Source organism: Sus scrofa, chromosome 5, assembly GCF_000003025.6.
Source record: "Sus scrofa isolate TJ Tabasco breed Duroc chromosome 5, Sscrofa11.1, whole genome shotgun sequence".
Lineage (NCBI taxonomy): Eukaryota > Metazoa > Chordata > Mammalia > Artiodactyla > Suidae > Sus > Sus scrofa.
In genome coordinates this window covers 104118862-104142363 of record NC_010447.5, presented here as the reverse complement: position 1 = coordinate 104142363, position 23502 = coordinate 104118862, and the positions used below count along the sequence as shown (strand labels likewise).

At 48.3% G+C, this 23502-nt stretch overlaps 1 protein-coding gene and 1 non-coding gene across 2 annotated transcripts in view; both read right to left on the bottom strand.

The window, feature by feature from the left end:
• The window catches only part of E2F7 (E2F transcription factor 7), a 36659-nt gene extending 21219 nt beyond the window's left edge, over nucleotides 1–15440 (bottom strand). Inside the window, exons 1-5 of the mRNA XM_003126756.4 lie at nucleotides 15186–15440; nucleotides 14385–14477; nucleotides 8377–8652; nucleotides 5782–5950; nucleotides 369–659 (exon numbers count right to left, since the gene is read on the bottom strand). Of these exons, the coding sequence (XP_003126804.1) occupies nucleotides 369–659; nucleotides 5782–5950; nucleotides 8377–8652; nucleotides 14385–14477 (829 nt within the window). The 5' untranslated portion in view covers nucleotides 15186–15440. The remainder of the gene's footprint in view (nucleotides 1–368; nucleotides 660–5781; nucleotides 5951–8376; nucleotides 8653–14384; nucleotides 14478–15185) is intronic.
• MIR7139 (microRNA 7139) lies at nucleotides 10173–10232 on the bottom strand. The gene has a single exon (NR_128455.1). It is a non-coding gene; the product is annotated as a microRNA 7139 (primary transcript).

Genomic DNA, 23502 nt, shown 5'->3' with positions numbered 1-23502 from the left:
AGTCATCTACCCCAATGTGTAATTAAAAAAATAGAATCCTCTGAAGGGAGAAATTTTCCCAAGGACTTTTTCCTTAAAGGCTCAGAAAAGCAATCAGCACGGGGCTGTCAATCCGAAACGGGAGCACAGTTGGTGATCGCCGGGCCAAACCAACCAAACACCGGGCAAAGCTGCCACTAGACAGGCTTCCGGCGCGGGTGCACAGGCCGCCCCGGCGAGTGGCCATCTGGCCTCCTGTCTTCAGGGGGGAGAACGAGAGGACAGGTCCCGTGGGGCTGTCAGTCTGGCAGCTCCCTCTTAGCCGGGACTGTCCTCAGGAGAACCCATCACCCTCTCTGTCACGACTCGTGCGCTTTCTGGGGACTCACAAGAGGGACAGTCTGGTTCAGAGAAGTCCAGCAAGTGCGGGTCCTGGGACTCTGCACAGCCGTCTCTTTTGCGTTCTCCGCATTTGTACTCCAGCAGGTCTAGCTCCTTCTGTTGGAGGTGTGCCATCTGCTCTTCGTATCTCTGCTCCTCTCCCAGTCTCTGGAGGTTCCGCAGGGTTTTTGGCAGGCTGTGCCGACCGTGCCAGCCATACTGATTCTTGGCCACCCGGCTGACCAGGTGCAGCGACTCCAGCACGTTCACAATGTCGTAGATGCGCCTTCTTTCCACGCCTGCGGGAGAAACAGGAGCCCACCGTCAGCAGGCTGGTACCCATCTTTAAAAGATGTATTTTACTGGAGTTCCCATTGTGGCACAGTGGTTAACAAATCCGACTAAGAACCATGAGGTTGCGGGTTCGATCCCTGGCCTTGCTCGGTGGGTTAAGGATCCGGCGTTGCCGTGAGCTGTGGTGTGGGTCGCAGACGCGGTTCAGATCCCACGTTGTTGTGGCTGTGGTGTAGGCTGGCAGCTACAGCTCCGATTCGACTCCTAGCCTGGGAACCTCCATGTGCCCTGGGAGCAGCTCAAAAAAGGGCAAAGAGAAAAAAAAAAAAAAAAAAGTATTTTACTGAACCACGGTTGATCCCCAGTGTCGCGCTGATGTCTGATGTACAGCAGTGGTGCACAGGTGCAGACACTCCTTCTCAGCCTCTTTCCCATCACGGTTTCCCACGGGCACCGCACAGAGTTCTCAGCACTGCACGGCATGACCTGTTTGGCCGTGCTCTATAGACTGGTCTGCATCTGCCAATCCCAAGCTTCTAACCCATCCCTCCCCCACCTCCCCTTGGCAACCACGAGTCGGCTGACGAATAGTTTTGAGGGTAAATTTCTTGAGGGCTTGGGCCTCGTCTGTGAATTTTTTTGTGTCATCCTCTACCCAGCAAATATAATTGCTCAACAAATTCACCCTAGAAGAATGCAAGCAACAGAAATTCTCTCTTTTTTCTTCCTGGGATCCAACCCTCGCTAAGATCCAGTATAAACATCCACCTTGAGATGGACGACAGATCCATCTGTATTATACCAACCGTTGAGAAACTTCAAAAAAAAAAAAAAAAAGCATTAAAGAAAAGGAGTTCCCATCGTGCCTTACTGGTTAATGAACACGACTAGGACCCATGAGGTTGCAGGTTCGATCCCTGGCCTTGCTCAGTGGGTTAAGAATCCGGCATTGCTGGGAACTGTGGTGTAGGTCACAGAATCGGTGCGGATCTGGCATTGCTGTGGCTGTGGTGTAGGCCAGCAGCTGTAGCTCTGATTAGACCCCTAGTCTGAGAACCTCCATATGCCACGGGTGTGGCCCCGAAAAAGACCAAACAAAAAAAAAAGGGGAGAAACTGTTAGGCAAACCATACAAACATTTCAGTGGGTTAACACTGGTGGGATTGAGCAATATCAGAGTAATAAACGCTGGATGAATGCTGGGTGCTTGCTTTTGACTTATATTCCTAATTAGAGTATAAAACTGTGCCCAGTAACTGCTACCTTGTTATTGGACAGTACTGTCCTTTCCTGGAGTTTGAAGGATGTGAAAAAATTACCTTGTTAATTTTCTTAATGGCCAGTCAGGAAATCAGATGGTAAATATTTTGTTTCCGATTTTGCCCTGGAAGCGCAGGGCTTGAGAGCTGGGGCACCTTTCTCACGCTGCTGGAAGAAGCTGGTGCCCTGGCTGGAGTAACACATAAGTCTCCCTCTGCTCATCACAGCTAATGTCAGTCCGGTGACAGCAACTGTCCAATTCTCCCTGCTGCCCCCCTCACCACATCCCGCCAAAGAGCCCATCAGTAGGGCACGGGGACTCTGGCACAGGCTGGCCATCCAGTTCCTGAGTTCCCTAGCCACTTTCCGAGCACTCCACAAACAGCTAGGATCCTGAGCAGTCTATTCAATCTCCTAAAAACACTTACACTGATTAAGTGTGGGGGGCTTCAGGGTCAGACTGCCTGGATTTGAGTCCCTGCGTTACCCCTTACTAGTTGGGTGAGCCTGAGAAGTTACTTAATCTTTCTGTGCCGTAGCATTTATCTCATAAAATCATCAGTCTTAAACGCAACCATAAACTCAAAGGGCTTCCGAGAGGTGTTAATTTACCAACTGTTTGCATACTATTTTGTCAATACTTCTGCGTGGCCTGGAAGAGAGCTAAAATCCCCGCTAGCTTAAGAGGTGACAGTAGAAACAGATTTTTAAAATCTCCCATCTGTGTCTCACCCTGTTATGCAACAGTCCCTTTGGAACCCACTGGCCCCATTTGAACCCATCTAGGTAACAAAAGCCTCCAGGCATCTCCCAGAACACCAGCCCAGCTACCAAAATGCCTCCTTTCTCTTCACACCAGGAGCTGTTCCATAACGAGGACAAATTTGGTGCAGGTAGCTTGTGGCCCTTTGAAGATTTAGCACAAGAAATAGATCAAATTCCAGTGCAAACTGTGGCGCCGGGAGAAAGCTCCATCACATGGATGAAGAGGCATTTTGCAGTCAATCCGACACCCTGGCTCATGACCCTGAAAGGCTCTTCACCCTCAAAAGCTCCGGCTTTGGCGCCAGATGCCTGCTGCAAGGGGCTGGCGGGAGCAAGCAGCAGCCCCTGGTCCAGATCTGCCTGTCTCCTTACTCCAGTCTGTTTTCATTTATTAACACATCTTGTTTAGAGTGTAACATCCTATAAACCTTCCCATCCGAAACGTCATGTGAATGCAGCTGAGACACCCCAGGGCCAGCCATGTGCCCGGCTCTTGTGTTATTCTGTGTTAGATACAAGCTGTTCAGCCTCCACCTGGTGGCCAGGCTTCCCAAGAAATAAAGAAAAGACCATTTGGACCCCTGGGGAGTAAGACGATGCTTGACGTACACCATACGTGTTAGTAGGTGGGGCTGGCAGAAGCCCATGTGCAGCCAGTTGCCCGAATCACCACTCGCCTTTGCATCTGGACTGAGTCCCTGGCTGGGCGGACCAAAATGTTTTCTTTCACAGATCTCAAGACCTGCAGGTTACTTTGGGGCTCACTCTGCCAGGAAGGTTCTCCCTCACACTCAGCCCTTTTTGTCTTGCACTCAAAGCAATCCTATTCATCCTAGCCAGGGCAGGAGCTACGCCCTCAAGGACTGAGCAATCGCTACCAAACTGCCCTTAGTCCCTGAAAGAGCCTATTGGGAGCATCTCAGCCCACTGAGCTAGTTTTCCAGGCTGTGTAATTTTCCATTTCCTAACGCCACTCCCAGTTCTTGAACTTCTTACCTAGAGTATCAGTATCCGATCTACCTAAGACCGGAAACTGGGAAGCAGTGCAACATGAATGCTCTCCACATCCTTGGTTGAAATATGGTCTCAAAGCTTGAGACCTGGGATATGGCAGGGAGTTCAGACTCGACCCTAAGAGACGGTCACAGCGTCTAGGAAGGGACCTTAGTTTTCGATTTCACATGAAGCGAGACGGAAGGTTCATTTGGGAGGGCTGGGTAACCATGAGGCAGTAGGAAGCTGCTGCAAAAATATCTGGAGTTCTGCTCCAGGCAGTTATAACCTGGGGATCAACGGCCCATATGAGACCGGGAGTCCGTCGTTCTGTCCTCCCTGGGACCTGTCACTCAGCCTTCCAACATCTTTTGTCTCCTGCACTGACATGAGTGCAAGCCCTCTTGATGATGGCTGCGCACATGGACGAAGCTTGCTTCGTGGAGCCCAGTGAGAAAGGCGTCGTCTGTTCGGTGGGTCCCCCCCCACCCTCCGAAGACTGGTTTCCAGGACCCTGTCTCTCAGCCGCATCTACATCAAGCCTGTGTCCAGCGGGCCCACCTTCCCTGCTTGTTTCGTTGCTACGGTGCCAGAATACTGTTTTCCATTTCCCTCCAAAACGGCTCCCCCGTCAAAGCGCCCTGCTTGACCTCCCAGCTGTAGAGGCTGCCAAGACAGCCTGGGGGTGGTGGAGAGAGGGGTACCTCTCATCAGAGCTGAGGAGAAACTGTTCCACGCAGGGAGAAGAGTCATCCCAGCCAGGCTCTGAACTGGGCACGTTCCTGACATGATGCCTATTTTTCCTAAGGTTCTGCAAAGGATGTGATGGGTCCTATGCTATAGATGAGAAAAGATGAGTTAACTTTCAAAAGCTCTCCCAGTCTACTAAGTGGAGAGCTGGGCTTCAAATGCAGCTCTATCCGACCCAAAGTCCTGCCCACGCTCTTCCCATCACAACACATTGGCTCACTGTCTCAACTTCCAGCAAGTAATACCTTTTTAGCCACTCGTTTGAATAATTCAGATCGGCAGTCATCTGCTGGGTTACATTCTTGGGCTCTAGGAAGATACAGATCAAAGGAACAACCTAAACACAGCATCTATTGTGAAGACTCTTGGGCTGATTTCTTTGAGGCTTTTTTATTTCCCATGGATGTTAACCTTTGTCATCTCTTAAGGGAGCACCCTGACATCTTAAATCACCGTGACTTCTCCTTGTTTATGGTTTGTCAACAGTGTGTTCATCCTGAAACCAAGTGCAATCCGGATCCACCAGGGGTCGCTCTTCTGAGGGAGCCCACTGCCCATCTAGAGCCCAGACGCGGCTGCTCAGGACACAGGCCCAGCCATGTGAAGGCAGGCATTCTTTGCTGCAAGGCTGAGCTGAGTTACATCCAGACGTGCTTTTTCCAGTTGGGCAGACATGCTGCGACTGTCACAGGACATGGCTTCAAGCGTAATGGCCTTGCTTTCACATCGCTCTTTGTGACAGAAGTAACACCAGTTCTGAATTCTTAGAAGCATTTTTAAAAATAAATAGCAGGATGTTTTTAAATATCTTTTGAGTCTGTCTGAGATAAGGTGGAAGTAAGATATTAGATATTAATTTGTCATGTCAGTCTTTGGTAAAAAATTTTTTTGGTCTTTTTCGGGCCGTACCCACGGCATATGGAAGTTCCCAGGACAGGGGTAGCATCAGAGCTGTAGCTGCTGGCCTACACCACAGGCACAGCAGTGTGAGATCCGAGCCGTGTCTGTGACCTACACCACAGTGCATGGCAATGCTGGATCCTGACCCCACTGAGTGAGGCCAGGGAGCAAACCCGCATCCTCAGCGTTTCTGCTGAGCTGCGACAGGAACTCCCAGTAAAGACATTTTTTAAGGTTAAGAAAACCAGATTTTGGCTTGAGCCCGAGCCCAGGAATTCCGCGCAGATGATGAGACACTTAAGGACAGAAGCAAGCTCTGCCTGCCCCTGTGTCCTCGCTCTTTTCAAGAGCCCGCTCTTCACTTTGTAAAGGAGGTGACCCGAAACCTCTGACCTGCTTGAGGAATCAATTTCCCACTGTACCTGGAGACAGGCCTCCAGCTGAGTGGATGATACATACCAAGGCTGACAGCAACTTCATCTAAGGAGATGGTGGTTTTCTCAGTGGACAGTGGATAACTTGGGTAGCGAGCTAAAAACTTCTGGCACAGGAGTCCTAAACTTTTCTGCTTTCTGCTTGGCCTCTGCTTTTCAAATTCGTCCACAGCACTGTCCCCAACAACATCAAGCTACAAAGGGCAGACAGGGAGCAGGGAGACGTCACCGTTAACATCCTGTAGGAGAAACTGCCATTGCAGCGGGTCGACTGGTGAGTCGGGGGGAGCGTAACCCATCCCACCCTGGATGCTGGTTAAGAGACTTCCTCATCTGATTTTCTTAACCTTTCTTTTACCTATTGCTGTCTCTAAGCCCAACTGTTCGTCCTTTGTGCTCTGAGACTGAGTCTGCTGGTTCAATGAAATGCAGATAAAGCAGTCACGCAAAGGTTGCTACACGCTTGCCACTGGTGGGGTCTGAACAGACCGTGCAGATCAGCATCGCTGGGAGCCTGTTAAGAGATGTAAACCTCAGGCCTTATCTCAGACTCCATGTGTCAGAATCTGTCTTCTGCTAAGATCCTGTGTAATTCTATCAATATGAAAATTTGAGATATACTGGCCTGCGTTGTGTCATCAAATGCTTATTTTTTTTTACAATTTACCAAGGGTTGGTGGAACTGAACAAGGGCAGCTAAATATTCTTCTTCCTTATTGTAAGTACCTTAAACTAGTGTCCTTATCTCATCAACCCACATTTGAAAAAGGCTCAATTCAAGCTCCAAGGAAGGAAAAGGCTTTTTGACGAACGTATTCAAGAAGAAAAGTGACATGATTATTTCAGCAGCTTCAATAAGAACCAGTTCCTATTAGCCCAAACGGGAGACAACTCAAATGGCCACAAACCAGGAAATGGATACCTAAGTCATGGTATACTCATGCAATGGAATATCATACAGCCATGAAAATGGGAAAACCATAGCTGTAAGCAGAACACAGATGAATCTTAATGATGCATGCTGATTGAAAAAGAAGTCCCAGAAGACTATATACTATGGTCATCCCTTGGTATCCATAAGAAACTGGTTCCAGGACCGCCTCCTCCCCCCTGCCCCCCACCGGCCATGGAGATAAAAAATCTGTGGGTGCTTAAGTCCCTTATATGAACGGCACAGAAGGCAAGGGAATGATGAATACACATTCTGGAGAGAGCTTACTCTGCGGAAAGGGCAGATATAAATTAAGAGTGTTGTCCGGGTTCTGGGTTGGTAGGCAGATTCATGAGCATTAACGATATTACACATGATAAGTACATTTTATGTGACCAAATAGTCTATCAAAAGATATCAGAGAATCAGTTTTAAAAAGATATTAAAAAGGAGTTGCCGTTGTGGCTCAGTGGGTTACGAACCCAACTAGTATCCCTGAGGATGTGGGTTCAATCCCTGGCCTGGCTCAGTGGGTTAAGGATCTGGCATTGCCGCAGGCTACAGCATAGGTCACAGATGCAGCTTGGATCCTGAGTTGCTGTGGCTGTGGCACAGGCTGGCAGCTGCGGCTCTGATTCGACCTCTAGCCGGAGAACTTCCATATGCTGCAAGTGTGGCCTTAAAACAAGAAACAACCCCCCCCACCCCATGTAATTTGGGAGTTCCTGCTGTGGCGCAGTGGGTTAAGAATCTGACTGCAGCAGTTTGGGTTGCTGCCGAGGTGTGGGCTCAATCCCTGGCCCAGGGCAGGGGGTTAAAGGATCTGCTATTACCACAGTTGCAGCGTAGGTTACAACTGCAGCTTAGATTCAACCCCTGGCGGGGAATTTCCATGTGCCAGGAGAACTGCCATAAACAAACAAACAAACAAACAAACACCTGTGTGATTGGTATTTGTTACATTGTGGTTCTGTTACAATACAGTATACCGAGTATTCTATTCATTTTGTTCTATTGATTTCATGTTGTAATTTGGGATTTTTCTACTCTCCCTTCCCATTTTCTTCATTGTGGTTATTTTTATGGCTTAAAAAAATCCACCAAAAGGAGAAAAAAATGGAAGACAAATAACACATCTGTGAGTGACTTTTCTTAGCAAGTCTGGGAAAAAGTTTGACGGAGAGTGACAATGATTGACCACTGATTTTTTTTAAAAAAGCATGGCTATGCTGCTTGTTCAGTAGCTCTGATTCCCCAGAGTACAGGCAATTTAAAGATGACTCTAAAGTCCCAACCAATGAACTAAACATACATGAGAATGATGAAATTTCCCAAGTCAAAAATATCCAGATTAATATTACCCTTAAAATTGGAGCGAAAATTATAATTTATGGCAGCATTAAAAGTAATGCAAATTTCTTCGTTAAATCAAGATTAGTAAGTATCATTGCTTAAAAATTTATCATTTAAAATGTACTGGTCAAGAGTGTATTTTACAGAAGAAAGCATTCATGTATGAGGAATGAGATACCAAAGGAGAGTTCCATTTTAGCTGTAAATAAATAAAAATATTGAGGATTCCTTTTGAGTCAATAGTAAGCAAAAAGTGGAGAATTCTGAGACTTTTTAACAGTCAAGTAAAAATTTTTAAATTCTAAGAGAGCCCTTAGGAGGAGCAGGCCTGTTTACCTGCAGGGAGTCTGTGAACGCATCGTCCTTGTTCTCAATGGGCCTGAACAGTCCTTTTTTCTTCTCTCGGTCCCTTATGTCCGGGCTGGCAGCACTAATGAGCACCTTCAGATTGGCTGTGGGCGTCCACGGCTCTGCCTGCTGCCTGTCGACAAGCTTAACTGGAGTCATGGGATTTCTTTCTGGAGTGAAGAGTTTTTGCTTCGATAGGTCAATGGGTTCATTTTTTATTGGCGTCTTTGGAGCCATCCTTGAGCGATCAACAAATATATTTTCCTATTAAAGAAAAGAAAACAAAAACCTTGCAGCAAATATGAGAAAGGGCAGGTACCAGCTAAGAGTACACTCTGTTCCCATCACTCACTGAGAACTGAAAATGCAAACAGGCCATACGTTCAGGGCTGAAAGCTACCAGGGCAGGACGAAGGACAATAAGCAAAAGGATCCACGGGAACCAAGGGGTCGCTCCAAAGAGAAACCCACTGTCATCCGCCACTCCTTTTAAACATGTTTTCCCCGGCATTGCTGTGAACGAGGTTGCGAGCGTATCTGTCACTGGCGGACGCCTCTGGCAGCACCAGGAGGCCATCAGGACAAAGGTGGGTGGAGTCCATCTGGCTTGTAAGTGACACATTTTTGAAGCACGACTTACAAGGTTGCCCCAACTAGTGAAGAGCAATTATGCTCTCGCTCAGTGTTCACTGGTGCTCACAGAGCAGTTAGCAGGACCAACTGATGGAGGGCATTTTTAAGAGAATGCCACGTGTGAACCCAGCCAGCCATCTAACGTCACCCGTCCAGAGCAGTGCTTCTCAAACTGCCTGTGGTCAAGGACCGGGCTCCTCTGTCCTAACTCCCACAGGCCAATATGTGGCCTCACCTCATGGGACTCATCTGGAACTCCCATCTCAGGTGGCAGGCCCCTGGCGTGTGCCACTCAGTCTGACCTCGAGCCTGCCTGACAAGGAGAGACCACTGATCACAGGCTTCGAGGTCCCAGGGGCAAGATCCAATGACACTCAGAGGTTCCTGAGTGTTCAACTCTCAAGCACTGGTCTCGGTTTTCTGCAGTTGGGTCACAGTCTGTGGACTAGCACTTGCCTCCAGATCACACTCTGAGCAGGGCGTCTTCGAAAATTTTCAGAAAAGGTTAGTTAATAACGGGTCCACGGATGAATCCATTAAGGAAAAGGACTGAGAATGGAGAAGTCACATTTGGAACCACTAGGTTACTCCAACAAAGCTCTTTCCCCCAGAATAAGATTTCGTCATTCAAAACCAGAAAGACTCTGCTGTCCTCGTGGTTGAATTCACTTCCAGGCAACAGGGCCGTGTGTAACTAGGAAGGCAGAGGGTTAAATACTTGCCACTCCCTTTCCTGTTCAGAGTATCACTCTAGAGCTTATGCACGCTCGGATTTGGGCTGGATTTGGGCTGAGCCATGGTTTAAAAAAAAGGGCTTTCCTATAACTGAGCAACATGTGAAGAGAGAGAAAGAATTGCTTGGCAGAAATTGGAGTTGGAATTTGCAGGATCAGCAGAAGCTGCTTGCTAGCCATGGTGCAGTTCCACCTTGGGGTAGCAGGAGGCGGGTGGAAAGGGGTGACGATTTCTCATGCCACCGCAGGGGGAAGCATCCAACCTGGGGCACTGCATCTAACTCACCTCTCGTAACCCGTCCTATCTGTATACTATTCCGAGGACATCATCTGCACAGGACCTCTCGTGGGAAAGCCTTGAGTGTTTACAAGGTGCTGCACACAACACCTGTTTCGTGTACTTTACCCCTGTTTACTCCTCATCCCATCCTGTGCCCTAGGTACTGTTATTTTTCTAGTGCACAGACGAAGGAATGGAGGCACCACAGGGTACCTTGGCTGAAGTCACATACAGTGTAAAATTCATCGGTCATGCAAGGAAGAGCTGACAGCAGAAGTTTCTAAAATTCTGCAAAAGCTTGTCCTGGGTGTGAACTGGGAAGAAGGTATCTTTTGGAGGCGCCAACAAAAGGTACCAACTGGCCAGTGATGCCCACTGGCACCTATGAAGGGACGACTGGGGAAGTAGCTCTCCCGGCAGGTGGGTGGGGCCAGCTCGCCTGGCTCTGCTCCTCCTTCTCACTGTACTTTAAGTCTCTCAACTGAAAATGAAGTTCATGCAAATAGCAACCACCAGCGCTGTGGGGACAGTTCCTGGCACATAGTGAATTTTCCATAAAACTTAGCTCTTCTCTAAGCCCCCCGCCCTGCCCAGTCTTGCTCTCTGTTACCGTCCATCCTGGCACCGAAGGCTAATATAAGACAGCACTTTGGAAAGCTGTTGACCTTCCTGGATGTGTGTCTTGTCTCGTTAACAGGACTATGTGCTTCTGGAGGCCTGGGAGCTCGTGCCACATGTCTCATTCCCTGCAATTTTTGATGCAATGCCTTGCCCCATGCAGGTGCTCGGAGAACATGGGGAACACGGTGCCTTGATTATCTAGTTATTCCAAAAGCTGTCCCCGCACTGGAGGGTGTGGCCCAGGCTTTTGGAGCTGGACGGAGGTTCGCCTTCTCCACCCCTGCCTCCGTAGGACCTGCCCTCCCAGAACAGTGAGCTCTTACTCTTTCCGCAGTGAGGAGCAATTCAGGGCAATTCAGATGGGTTACTTCCTTCAGCGCTTTGATTTGTTTTCACTGCCACTTAAGTAATTAAGCAGGAGGGGCGTTAGGTCACATGGTAGTTTTGATTCCATCGCACGTCTGCACCAACAGAAAAAACTGCCCAGCAAATCGTTTCCGAGGTCTCAGGTGGGTGGGAAGGCAGGTGCAGTCCACCCACACCCCATTCCCTCTGTCCGTCTGTCCTGCCAGCCTATCGCTGTAGAAGGCAGAGGAGAGGGGATTGTAATGAGAAATCAGAAACCTGGTTTTTGTCTCAGGACAAACGGTTCACTGTGTCTGGGCCCACATTTCCAGATCTATAAAATTAGGCGTTCAGACTGAAGGACCTTTCTCCAAAGCTTTCCAGCAAGGCTTCCCAGCTGGGTGGTGAAGGGGGCTGACTCAGCCAGGATCACGCCCCTTCCCAAGAGGCTGGCTCTGTCCTCAGTGCAGGGAGAGGAGCACTGACGTTTGAAAGCCTGGTCCCCTTGCCCTGTCTCAGGACGACTCGGAGGGGCCATCCCAGAAGCCCCTGCAGGGTAAACACGAGACTTCCACTGAGACTATTCTGCAGCTATGCTTCTCCCTCGAATTCTGCTGCCTCTCCTTCCCTTAAAGGGCACCAATGCCAGGGCCGTGCCCCAATCAGCCCCTTGCATGCTAAACTCCAGGGCAGATCTGTCTACCTCTTCAACCAGAGAGGGCAGGGGAATAAATACCCAGGAAGCAGGTTCTCCGGTTCCCGTATGCAGACTGAGGCGATGCACCCTGGCTCCCCTGCCCATGGAGTTGCTGTGAGCATCAGATGAGATAACGAAAGCGGCTTATGATCTGTGAGGTGCTGTGCACATGTCCGTTGTTGATCATGACTCATTATGCCAGCAGTATGGCTACACTGGGGGCTGGCACGGGAAGGGCCTGCTCATGCAAAGGTTCCAGTCTTGCTTCTGTCTCAGCTTTGTCATCTAACATCATCAGCCTGTGCAAGGGCCCTGGTGACACGTGGCCACCCTCTTCTCCAGTCCATCTCATGCACACCCCCAGTTGTGTCCAAATTGCCTGCTCGTTTTTCTTTAAACCCGCCCTGCATTTTATCACATCTGACCTGCCGTTCTTACCATCGCATCGTCTCTAAAGCCATGGGCTCCGCCTTGCCCGCTGAAACCCGACCTACTGTTTAAGGCTTATTGCAAAGACATTTCAGAAGCATCTTCTTCAAGGTACTGGAAGCTTCTAGCGCCTTCCCTTAGGGACACACTTGCCACACTGAGCGCTCGGCCCTCTTAACTCCCAGGGGTTCCTCAAACCACCGTCGGCTCTGATCCCCGCTCTCACTTAGATCACCTCTTGCTGGACCCGTCAACGGCAAAATATCCCACCTGACCTCATCCGGGCGGCCAAGACTCCTGATCATTCTGTGTTCTTTAAAACTCTCAGTTCTTCTGCACTAGCGCCCTTTCTCTTGGTTCTCTCCCTACTTCTTTCTTCTTCTTCTTCAATGTGATGGTATGAACAGCAGCTCATCTAAGGCTCTGAAAGTCTCTTGGGTAACCAGCTGCCAGCCTGGGCCTGCATTCTATTCATCTTTGGTCTGTCCATTCAGCTGAGTAAGGTGTGAATGGCATGTGTTCTGGGTGCTGTACAGACACCCAAAGATAGGGGCTGTTTATTAATTCCAACTTATGAAAGAAAAAATAGGCTTAGAGAGGATAGGAGACTTATTAAACCACTGTATGCCCAGCACCAGGAACATACATATGGTGTTGAAAGACTGAATGAATACATTTATCTCCGGTTACAGAGCTAATAAATGGTAGTGCAGGAATCAAACCCAGATCTCTGGCTCCAAATCCCACTACACCCTATCCCCAGAAGTCTTTCCTGCCTTTACGCCACAGCAGCGGAAAAAGACCGACAGAAGCCCGACCTGGTATCTCAAGGAACACGCCGTTCTCTTCAAGGGCCTCCTCTTTGACAGGTGAAATAACCCCTGCTCAGGCACACTTACTTCACACATGTAAGCCACCTTCCCAGATCTCTATGACGTCCTTTGAGGTTCTCCACACCCACTAAAACACAAACGCTCACCTGGGCACAGAGGCACTGAGCACACTAGAGTAGGAAGAGTCCCCTTCTGGAAGGTACTAGGCAAAAACTCTGACACAGAGGGAGAGAGGGGGACGCTGACTCTGGCTTTTCATAAGAGTATCCACATTCTTTCAAGGCTGTTCCATCCAGATTATAAAGGCAAACAAAAAGTTTCACTCTGAAACACCCCAAATGAAGACTTTGGATATAAACATTAAAGTCTGAGCACTGCCACCCTCCTGTAGCAGAGGGAATTTTTTAAAAAGTCGTCTTTAAAACAATAATGTTTTGGTATACTACTTTTCCTAAGAAAAATAAATTGAATGCGAGGGGAAAAAAAAACCTACGTGAAAAAGCATACAATTTCACACCTACCCAGAATTAATGGCTGTCAAGTATTCTTCAAAGGCCCCTGTAACAGGTGCTCTGTAACCAGGCAGTTTCACTGAGGATGTTAAGTCAAGTCCAGGAACCTCCAGAAGTTCAGTGCCCAAGGAAGCTGCTAAGCTCAGATTGGTCGTCAAAGATTCCAAATCCAGTTTCATTATATCTATCTGCCTTTGCTGAGAGATGCTTAAATGTTCGCTGCTAATAAATTATTACACCTTTTTAGGAGGGCACTGGTCGGTGAGCACATTGTGCTGACGTGGGTCCAGTGTAGATATTGCTACGGCAAGTTTACGTCCTAATGCTTCTGGTGGACACCACCACCTTCTTAGAAATCGCAAGTAAAACCACACGGAGGGCTCTGTGCAAAACCAGCCGGGCTCTGTAAAATACTCCGAGTATGCTGGGGAGCGCCAGTCACTTTTTCTCCCTCTATGGGAGGCACAGGTTACGATGCTGGGAGAAAGGAAAAGCCTCTAGGAGCTGGTTCAGCCACGTGAAGAACATTTCAGGGCACTTAGTAATCTAGCATCTATGGTACAAAAGTCGATTTGCCTGTAAACTGAGGCTTAGCATTCCTGCCCAGGAACAGCTAACTCTTCCTTCGCAACTGCAAGTACGACAGACCTTAGTACCTCATATCTTTGATTCATATGAATTGATTTCAACATTGCATCTAACCTAGTCTCTTTCTACCGCACAACGCCTGACATTCAACACTGACCGTTGGAGGCCTCGTCCTTTTAAAAGAAAAAGCACAGTTCTGTAAGGGTCACCCAAATCAGCTAGTATGCTTCTAAGACAAATACAAGCGGCATGCTGGAATCCTCAGCTGAATTAGACATCGCCATCATAAGCAAGACCGAGTTTAAAGGACTCCCGTTCACTTACCTTTTGCGCATTTTCCCCGTCTTCAATCGCAAAATCTCGTCTGGGCTGCCTGGGGCTGATCAGGTCTTTTAGTGTTAAGCAATTTACCTCCATCTGTAACGCACGATTACATTAGAAAAATGGCTTTACAACGGGATATTTTCTCTTTCAACAGAAATATCTATTACTTGCTCATGAACAGGAACGTCCCCTCCCTAAACCCATCCTGGGAATTTCCAGGGTCATAGACACCCCACCTCTCTCAAAAGCACATGTAGGAACACAAGCACTTTAAAGAGTGCTTAGTAATTTCCGAAAACTTGGGAAGGAAAAAACCCCGACGAAAAGAGTCATTTTTGTAAAAAGCAGCAGGACAAAATCAAGTTGCAATTCAAGACGGTGTAGGGCAAATCTGTCACAAAGTACAGGGTCTCCTAGGTCAGTTAATTTTGGCGCAAAGAACTGGGAGGAATTCGGCTTTGAGGGGCTTTTGAATCAGAGGGAAGGAAACCTGATCGCTCGACCAAACCCACTCAGCGCTGAGCGCGGCCCCGTCGCAGGCCTCTGCACAGACCCCAAGGATGAACTCTTCCAATGAACCCCCAGATCGGGAGGAAGGGCAAGTACCTTAAAAGGCCGGCCGTAAGGAAGGCTGGAGCCAAGACACCGCACGCGTGCCCGGCCCGGCGGCAGGAACGCCTCGATTCCCCGCCAGCCCCGGAGGGGAGAGGTGGCAGGCTGGCGGACGGGGCGGGAGGGTCCCTTCCCCCCCCCTCCCCGATTCCCGCCTCCCCGCCAGCGCCAGGGCCGCACGCTACTCACTCCCCCTCGGCGAGGTTGGCTTCCTGCGTCTCCCGAGACCTCCACCACCCCGCGGCGGCGCGGGGTCAGCTGCGCGAGGAGATCAGCAGCCGATCGGCGGCATCGGGCGGGGAAAGCGAGGCGCGCAGCTCCCCGCTCCGAGTGCCTCGCGCAGGCGGGGACCCCGCGGCGTCTCGGCCGCGCCAGCGCTCCGACCCGCCGAGCGCGACTCCGGCCTCGGACCGCGGTCCCCGCTAAAACACCTCCTCTGGCGCCTTGAGACCGAATTTGAGAACCCACCAATCAGCGGCGGCCGGCGGAGCGGCCCCGGCCAATCGCGCGGCTGCACGGCCCGGGCTCTCCGCCCCTCGGAATCTTGGCGCTCCTGGGCGCGCGTTTCGCCTTCACCCGCCCAATTGTTGCCGCCTCGGCCCCCTCCCCCTTCCGGGTACCTGGAAACCTCGCGCCCGGGAGCCAATTCCTGCCGGGGACGCGGGCCCCGCGGCCGCGGGAAGCCAAGGTGGGGGCGGCGGGAGGAGGTGCCGGGAAGGAGGGCTCTTTTGTTACGCGCAAAAGACCCGCTCTCGTGCCCTCGGCTTGCCGCGCGGGGAGACCGCGGGCACAGCCCGGGGAGGGGAGAGCAGATGGGGTTTGGAAAACGATATACACCCTCTGGATGCTGCCGCCGCCACCCCTTCCTCCCCCCGCAACCTGCGCGCGGAAGCGAAATTGTCCAGGCTTGTTGGGGCAAACTTCCTAACGCGAAAGCCGATGCGACACGTGAACCATGGTTACCACTCTCTGCGGCGAGCAGATGGCTCGCCAGTTAGTCCTGGAAGTTCGGCTGCCAGCAGAACCAGCTGGGTTTTTTCTTTGCAAACCCAGAAATGCTGCTTGGTGGTGGTCCCTTTTCAGAACATCTCCAGTAACTAGCCTTCTTAAGTAACTTTCTGCAATGGACTAGCATTCTGGGAAACAGTCGAGAAAATTTCCTCAACGTTGCTGATTTGTATTAAGTGTTTCACTTCCCTCAACCTTATTCACTTTAAACGTGAATGTTGATAGAGGCAGCCCTCTGGGTGTGTGTGTTTTAATAGACATACCAAGAACAGAAAAACGGAGAGGATAGTACAGAGTTCCCATGTATCCGGACCCGGTGCCACCTGTTAAGGTCTCTGCATCTGTGTGGCACATTTGTTAAAGTGAGTGAACCAATAGCGCCATATTATTCTTGACTGAAGTCATCATCTTATTCAACTCTCCGGACTCTTTACTCAGGGTCCTTTTCCCTTCTTCAAGATACAGCGTAATATTTAGTCTCCATATTTTCGTAGGCTTCTCTTGGCTGTGACAGTTCCCCACGCCTTCCCCGTCTTTGATGACCCCGACCGTGGCGAGGAGCGCTGGTGAGTCGCTTTGCAGGATTTTCCGCTGTCGGAACGTGCCAGTCTTCCTCGATGTCTGCAGACATCTTCCTACAAGCAGTATGCTTTCGAGCAAGGATGTCATTCTTATTATTCTTTCTGAACCAAGTGCTTTATTTTCCACCCCTCACCTTCCAAATGTATGTATGTAGATATAAGTATGAATATATACACACGTCTGTACATATGTGTGTGCATAAACATACTAAAGAATTCGGAATACTTAATCGAGTGCTTCAGTCTCTACTCTATTTAGATTGCTCATAAATACAGCCTAAAAATCACCGCTAGGTCATACATTAAGAAGATTTTTTAAAAAACGTTGGAAACATTAACCATAAAGATAAATAAGAATAGTAATAAAAATTTGACACTTTTGTAATAAAATGATATTTAGAACTGAAATCTGTCTTGTAGGTAGAAGTATAAGGAGACATATTTAAAGAATAAAATTGCAATTTATTAGTTTGCACTTATGTGGAAGCAGAAAATTAGATGAAGAAATGTGTGGGGTTTTAGTTCCATCTGTGCCGACTTCCTGTGGCTATCATAACTAATTACCCCAAATGGGTTGGTAAGCCAGGGATTTATTCTCTCGTGGCTCTGGAGGCCAGAAGTCCGAAATCAAGATGTTGGCAAGGCTACCCTCCTCTGGTGCTGTGGAGAAGAACCTGTTGCTGGCCTCGGCCGTAAGCAATCCTTGATGTCTGCATGGCTGTCTCACTCGGATCTCTGCCTGGGCAGTTACGTGGCCTTCTCCTCTTCTGCCCTCCCGCGCCCGCCTCTTATAAGGATACTTGTCATTGGATTTAGGTCCCATGTGTATAATCTAGGATGACTCATCTTAAGAGCCTTAATTACATCTGCAAAGACCCTTTTCCAGATTAGGTGACGTTTACTGTTTCCAGGGATTAGGACCTGGGTATGCCTTTTTGGGGGACCCCCCTTCTGCCTTCTGGATCAACATTCCAAATGGTAAATCCGTTCATTTCTCTGATTTTTGAAAATAGTATTGGTTCTTTGAAGTTAGGCAGTTTTATGTTATGGACCTTTTCCTAGCACTTTCAGAGTATTTGATCTATTTCAATTAAAATGTAGCCTCTATCTATTCGAAACAAGCAACAGCTCAATATGTAGCTTCAGACACTTGTAATTTCACTGATTGCTTAAAGCAAGAGTTATCTTAGGTTTGGAGGAGAACTGGAAAATGCATGTTTGATGGGCAAATTCACAGGTAGTATTCCAACACACTTACTTATATTGATGTTTTCAGCTCCCAGAATTTGTAAATAATCTGTCAGTCTCTCCGTTATTCAGTTGATGCTGATAGTGGCTGGGAACTCAGCCAGGGCACCACGAAGATGTGGCTTCTCCGTGTGGCTTGCCTTTCGTCACAGCGTGGTGGTTCAAGGTGGCTAGACTCACACGGTGACCCAGGTCTCCGCATGAGTCTTCCAGCCCACAAGGTGGACATTGCATTGCCCTCCGTAATGTCGCCTCAGAACTAAGCATCAGTTCTGCGATACTTTTAAACATGAAACAGCCAAAGATCAATTTATATTAAAGGCGTAAGAACATGGGCTCTACTTCTCAGTGGGAGGAGTGTCCAAGAGTTTGGGGCCGTATTTTAAAATTGCCGCACCGCATCTCACGCTATTTGAAGTATTTACAGTTCTACCTCAATAACTCTGCCTGAAAGTTCACTGACTTTGGAAGAGTACACTATTTCCTATATGGCCACAATCCCCAGGGTTCTGTATGGTGCTAAACCGTGGTTCTCAGCCCTGACTATGCTTTAAAATTAATCTGGAGAGATGAAAAAAAAAAAAAACCTCTACTTGAAGTGCACACTCAGAGATTTCTAGTTTACTCGATCTGGATTTGGACTTGAGTATTCAGTGTTTTTTCAATTCCTAGTGTCTTGGTCCTTAGGCTCATGTTAATTATATAGTTATTCCTCGACTCCTTTGGATGCTTCTGACTCAGGGATGGATCCTCCGTTCCCATCAATGAAAACAGGAAGCACGGGGAAGGTGTGTCACCCTCTGGAAGAGGTGCGGAGGTTTCCAATGGCTGGGTCTTGCTGCTTTGTGGCCATGTCATCACTGGTTTTCAGAAGGGGTTGAGGTTGTAAATGAGAAATCTGGTGGGTAGGTAGAGATACAACAGAAGAATGAGCAGCGGGGGCTGTGATCAGAAGAAGGTAGCCAGATGAGGCCTGACTTTCCTCTGTGCACAAGCCTTGCTCCACAGCTTCTCAGACTTGCAGATACTCTTGTACCCTTTGGGGCTCCAAGTCTCAAGATTGATCCCACTCTGCAGAAAGAATACACTGTGGTAAAATACAATTCATGTCACTGAGTCCGAGTTGTCTGGTGAATGTATCACCTTCGCCTGATATTTCCCTTTTCTTCCACTGCTGGGAGCGCAGGCATCTCGGTGTAACATCTGTTTGCAAATGCGTGGTCATAGGAGGCAATTAGAAGGTAGTGTTTCACCACATGGATCACAGAGGGACGTTGGCTTCACATCCTGGCAATACTGAGGTCTCTTTGGTGGATCAGTTTAATGCTTCTTCTTAAACTGAGGGCTGCTGTGTACGATGGCCGTTGTCTTTAGCCATTCCCGAGTCCAGGAACGTGACCCATTTGCTTCTCTGACCGCCTGCAAGTTCGGAGAAGGCAGAAGATTTATCCTTGTCTGACCGCAAGCAAGGTCAGGAAAATGAGTCTGTGACTGGTTCCTGCTCATGGGCTTCGAAACATTTTTTTTTTTTTAAAAGGTTGTATTAATACCAAAGGGCAGTTACGGCTCCCATCTCAAATGACATCCAGATATCCATCTGTTCCGAAAAGGTGCCTAAGCTTTGATTACATGTCCCCACAGGGAACAGAGGGGATTCCTTCTTTATAGATTCCTTGCCATCCTTGGCACCGTCGAGCAGCGTCAGTCTCCTTAATGGTTGTGTGATTTGTGTTCTCACTTAATGAAAGAGCATATTTTGGGTGCGTGTGTGTATGCGTGCACGTGTGTGCATGTTTTAGGCAAGGTTGCAGGGAGTGGGTTGTGCTGTCACAAATATTTCGGAACACACTAGGTGGGGTGGATTTTGAGCTGGGTTGGGTCTTTCTAGGAGTCGCGTGATAATGGAGAGTAATAATGGGACATCCCTTTGCATGATGCTACATTTATGGTGCAGGTTTGGGCACGGTTGTTTGGAAGGGTCATGATGTTTATAGAGTGAACATGGGGATTGAGCACTGCCCTGAAACCAGATTCTGGGTAAGAGAGGGTTGAGCTGCCCTTTCATCTCCTGCAGGGAAGGAATTCACTTTGAGCAGGGGCGAGACATAGGTTCTAGATCCAGCTTGGCCATGAACTTGCTGGATGGAACAAAAGGTTTTGCCCAGCTAGACCGCATTTTCTCTTTAAAATGGAAGGTCTGGCTTTTAAAGACTTTCCAGTGCAATTCTGACATTCTGAGTATCTATTGGACACTTAGGATGCCTCTCGAAACCGTTTGCTACTGATGCCTAATCACCTAGAGTGGATAGGAAAGAATGTTTGCTGAAAGCACCTTTCTGTTTCCATATTTGGTGAAACTGGGCACATTGCTATGCATCGTAGCACATATGTACATACACACATGAGTAACGAGCACATTAAAAAGCTTCGGGCCAAAGACGCATGTCTGCCGCCTTCCTTTTTCTAAGCTTAGAGTGAAATGGCTGAATGGAACTTTTCATACCTCCTAACAGCATGCTCGTAATAGCATGTATTGGTTAGAATATTTTGTAGGACCGACTGATAACGGTTTTCATTGGGAAGCGGAAAAAAGAGTTTGGGGTTAGGGGGTCAGGGCCCAGACACTCAACCTTAAATACTTCACCTATTACCTTCTCCCAACTTCTAGCCACCTCATCCTATGCAGGGGCCTTCAGCCTTGGAAAAACTGGACAAACGAAGTATTCAGCCCCCAGAGAGATACACAGCCCACAACTTCACTAAGCAACTGGGGACATGTTGATACACAAAGGCCAAGGTATTGTCTGCAAGAGGCCCCTCTTTGTTCCTGCAAAGAGCAGTCACTTAACCCATATCCCCTCAGAGCCATTGAAACGTCTGTCCTCAGACCACACCTTGGCGGGGGCAGGGGTGCAGCACGGCGAGCGCCTTGGAGTATAAAGCGTTGTTTCTCTGTAATACCATCTCTACCACACTGGACTTTGTAGCCTTGTTCAAAGACTCACTTCTGCCCCACCCCCCACCCCCAAGTAAATCCTGGGCATCCCCAGGCTCACATACTCTCAAGACCACTCAACCTTCCCTGACATTCTGGCCCTCCATATATTGTTTTTTTTCTGCCCCCACTGGGCATGCATGACATCGGGTTTCTCACATGGAGTGCCACCTCCTACCCCATGGAGCTCCTGGCACTCAGAAGGTCAGGGATACTCTGTGATGACCTTGCGGCCTTCATCAAGGGCGCCGCCTGCGGCCGCTGCTATCAGGTGAAGCCAGGTCTGGTTCTTTGCTGGTGCTGCTGCTCTAGATGGGAGGTGGCCTTGGCCCCCACCTTGCGCCCTCCTCCTATCCCCCAGCAAAGTCTTATCGGGTTAGTTCCCTGCTGTGTTGAAATAGGGAGTCAGAGAATATTCTGTGTGTGTGCTTATTTTCACTTCTTGTCCTTATTCCTAAGCATATTCGGGCCTGGGACCTGGGCTGGAGGCCAAGTCTGCCTAGTAGACAGCGTGTTCTACTCATAATTCCTCCCCACCCCAGTGGCTGAGACATGGTACGTGGACCAAGGGTTTTTTAAAAAAATATTATCATAGTTGCTTTATGATATTCTGTCAGTTTCTGCTATTCAGAAAAGTGACCAGTTATACATTCATATGCATTCTCTTTCTCACATGATCCTCCACTATGTTGCATCACAAGTGATCAGATAGAGTTGTCGGCGCTGCACACAGGATTTCTTCGCCCATCTGTTCTGAATGCAGTCGTTTTCATCCACTCACCCCAAACTTCCAGGCCCTCCCACACTCCCCACCTCCCTCTGGAGAATGATTTCACATTGTCTTTTTTTTTTTTTTTTTTTTGGTCTTTTTGCTATTTCTTGGATGAATGATTTCAAATGCTCCTCGCGACTCCTCTAGTTGCAAACCTAGAGGGCCACGTCTTGGGTGTGTACTAGTGGCCTCACTACATCAGATACGTTTATCAGTGAGTCTGTAGATAAGACCTTAAAGGTACAAGGCCTGGAGGGAGCGCTAAGGGCAGGTGTGATTAGTGGGGCAGATGTGAGTGGAATCTGGTAAGATGGGGTTGGGGGCAGGAGGTGTTCCTTCCTCCAGGAGGAAGGCTTGAATGGAGGTGACTCTGCATTCCTGGGGGGTGGGAAGAGACACAGGCTCCCAATAAAAGGAGAAATGTTCAGAAAGGAGGGTGGGAGGGTGGAGGCTCGCATGACCACTTTCGTGGAATCGTTTGGGATCCTGGATTATTACTCTTATCAGAAATTTGAAAGATGTATAAAATCTGCAGTGGATAAAATCTCCAGACAGAGCGTGCCTGTCAAATAACCTGCCACTTCTATGATGGAACAGCTGAGACTTGTTTTTATTCTTTTCTTTTCTTTTTTCTTTTCTTTTCTTCTTTCTTTACCCTTTTTTTGGGGGGCCACCCTGGTGGCATGTGAAAGTTCCCAGGCCAGGGACTAAATCTGAGCCACAGCTATGCCATAGCTGTGGCAACACTAGATTCTTAACCCTCTGTGCCACAGTGGGAACTCCTTTTGTTTTGTTCTTATATTCAGCTGCACCCATTATAAACAATGATACAAGTAGCATGGGAACCCACAAGGCCTTGCAAATTAGGACATATTCTTTTGGTCTATCTTTTAAAGACATGCTTACTTTAACTTCCTTTCTCTCCTTTCCACATGGGTGTTATAAAAGTCCCACCAAAAATGATTGTGTTTTGGGCAAAAGGGTGCCTCTAAATTGTTTCTTTTGTTTAATTGTTAAAAATTGTAAGTCCTTATTTGCAAGGGAGCATAGTTTTCTTTATCTTATATTTTATATAGTTTAAAGTGACAATATTTTCTTATTCCTCATGTGTTTTGCTTTTTGCGAATGAAGTCTAATACTCGGTGGCGTTGCTTTCTCCCCTCGTAGGCCTTCCCCCTATTTAGAAGATGGGTCCAGCATCCTTCGTGAGTGTGTAATTCCTCTTTGTTTTCAGTTTTCATCAGGCTTTAAGCCGATGATGTTAAATTCCGCCTTTCCTTTTGACTCCAGGAGGATTTCCTCCTGTTTCTAACGCCCAATTGACTGGGCTTCTCGTTGTTTCATCGCGTTCCCATGTGGCCACTTTTGTCGTTTTCTTAAGCTTGCTGACATCACTCGGGAGCGCACTTTTCCATTTTACACATTTCTTCACTTGTCTCATGGTTAAATACCTTCCCGATGTTTGCAATTACAGTGGCATGATGTTAGAGCATCCCCTTAGGCTACTGCATGTTTGCTCTTTTCCTAAACTTTTTGTAATCTTGTGATTTAAAAAAAATAATTACAAATTTCAAAAAGTTTCTGTCTTCGTCATTGTCAGCCTAAACCAGGTGAAGCTGCTGGTTGAAGAACAGTACATGTATGTGTAACGGGTCGCCGTGCTCTACGGTGGGAAAAAAACCCAATACGGTTATGTAAATGGATTACCTGCTTTTCCTCCCAGTGGTTCTTCTAAAGGAGTGAAAAATGACCAACTCGGAGTGTAGCTGAGGACGTACGACGCGGAGAAGAGAGCAGACAGTGCTGCCAGTGAGGACACCACGTGCTGTAACACGGGACTAAAATTTTGAAAGGGACAGCAAGAGATGAATTAAAGCTTATGCAGTAGTAGGTAATTCGTTT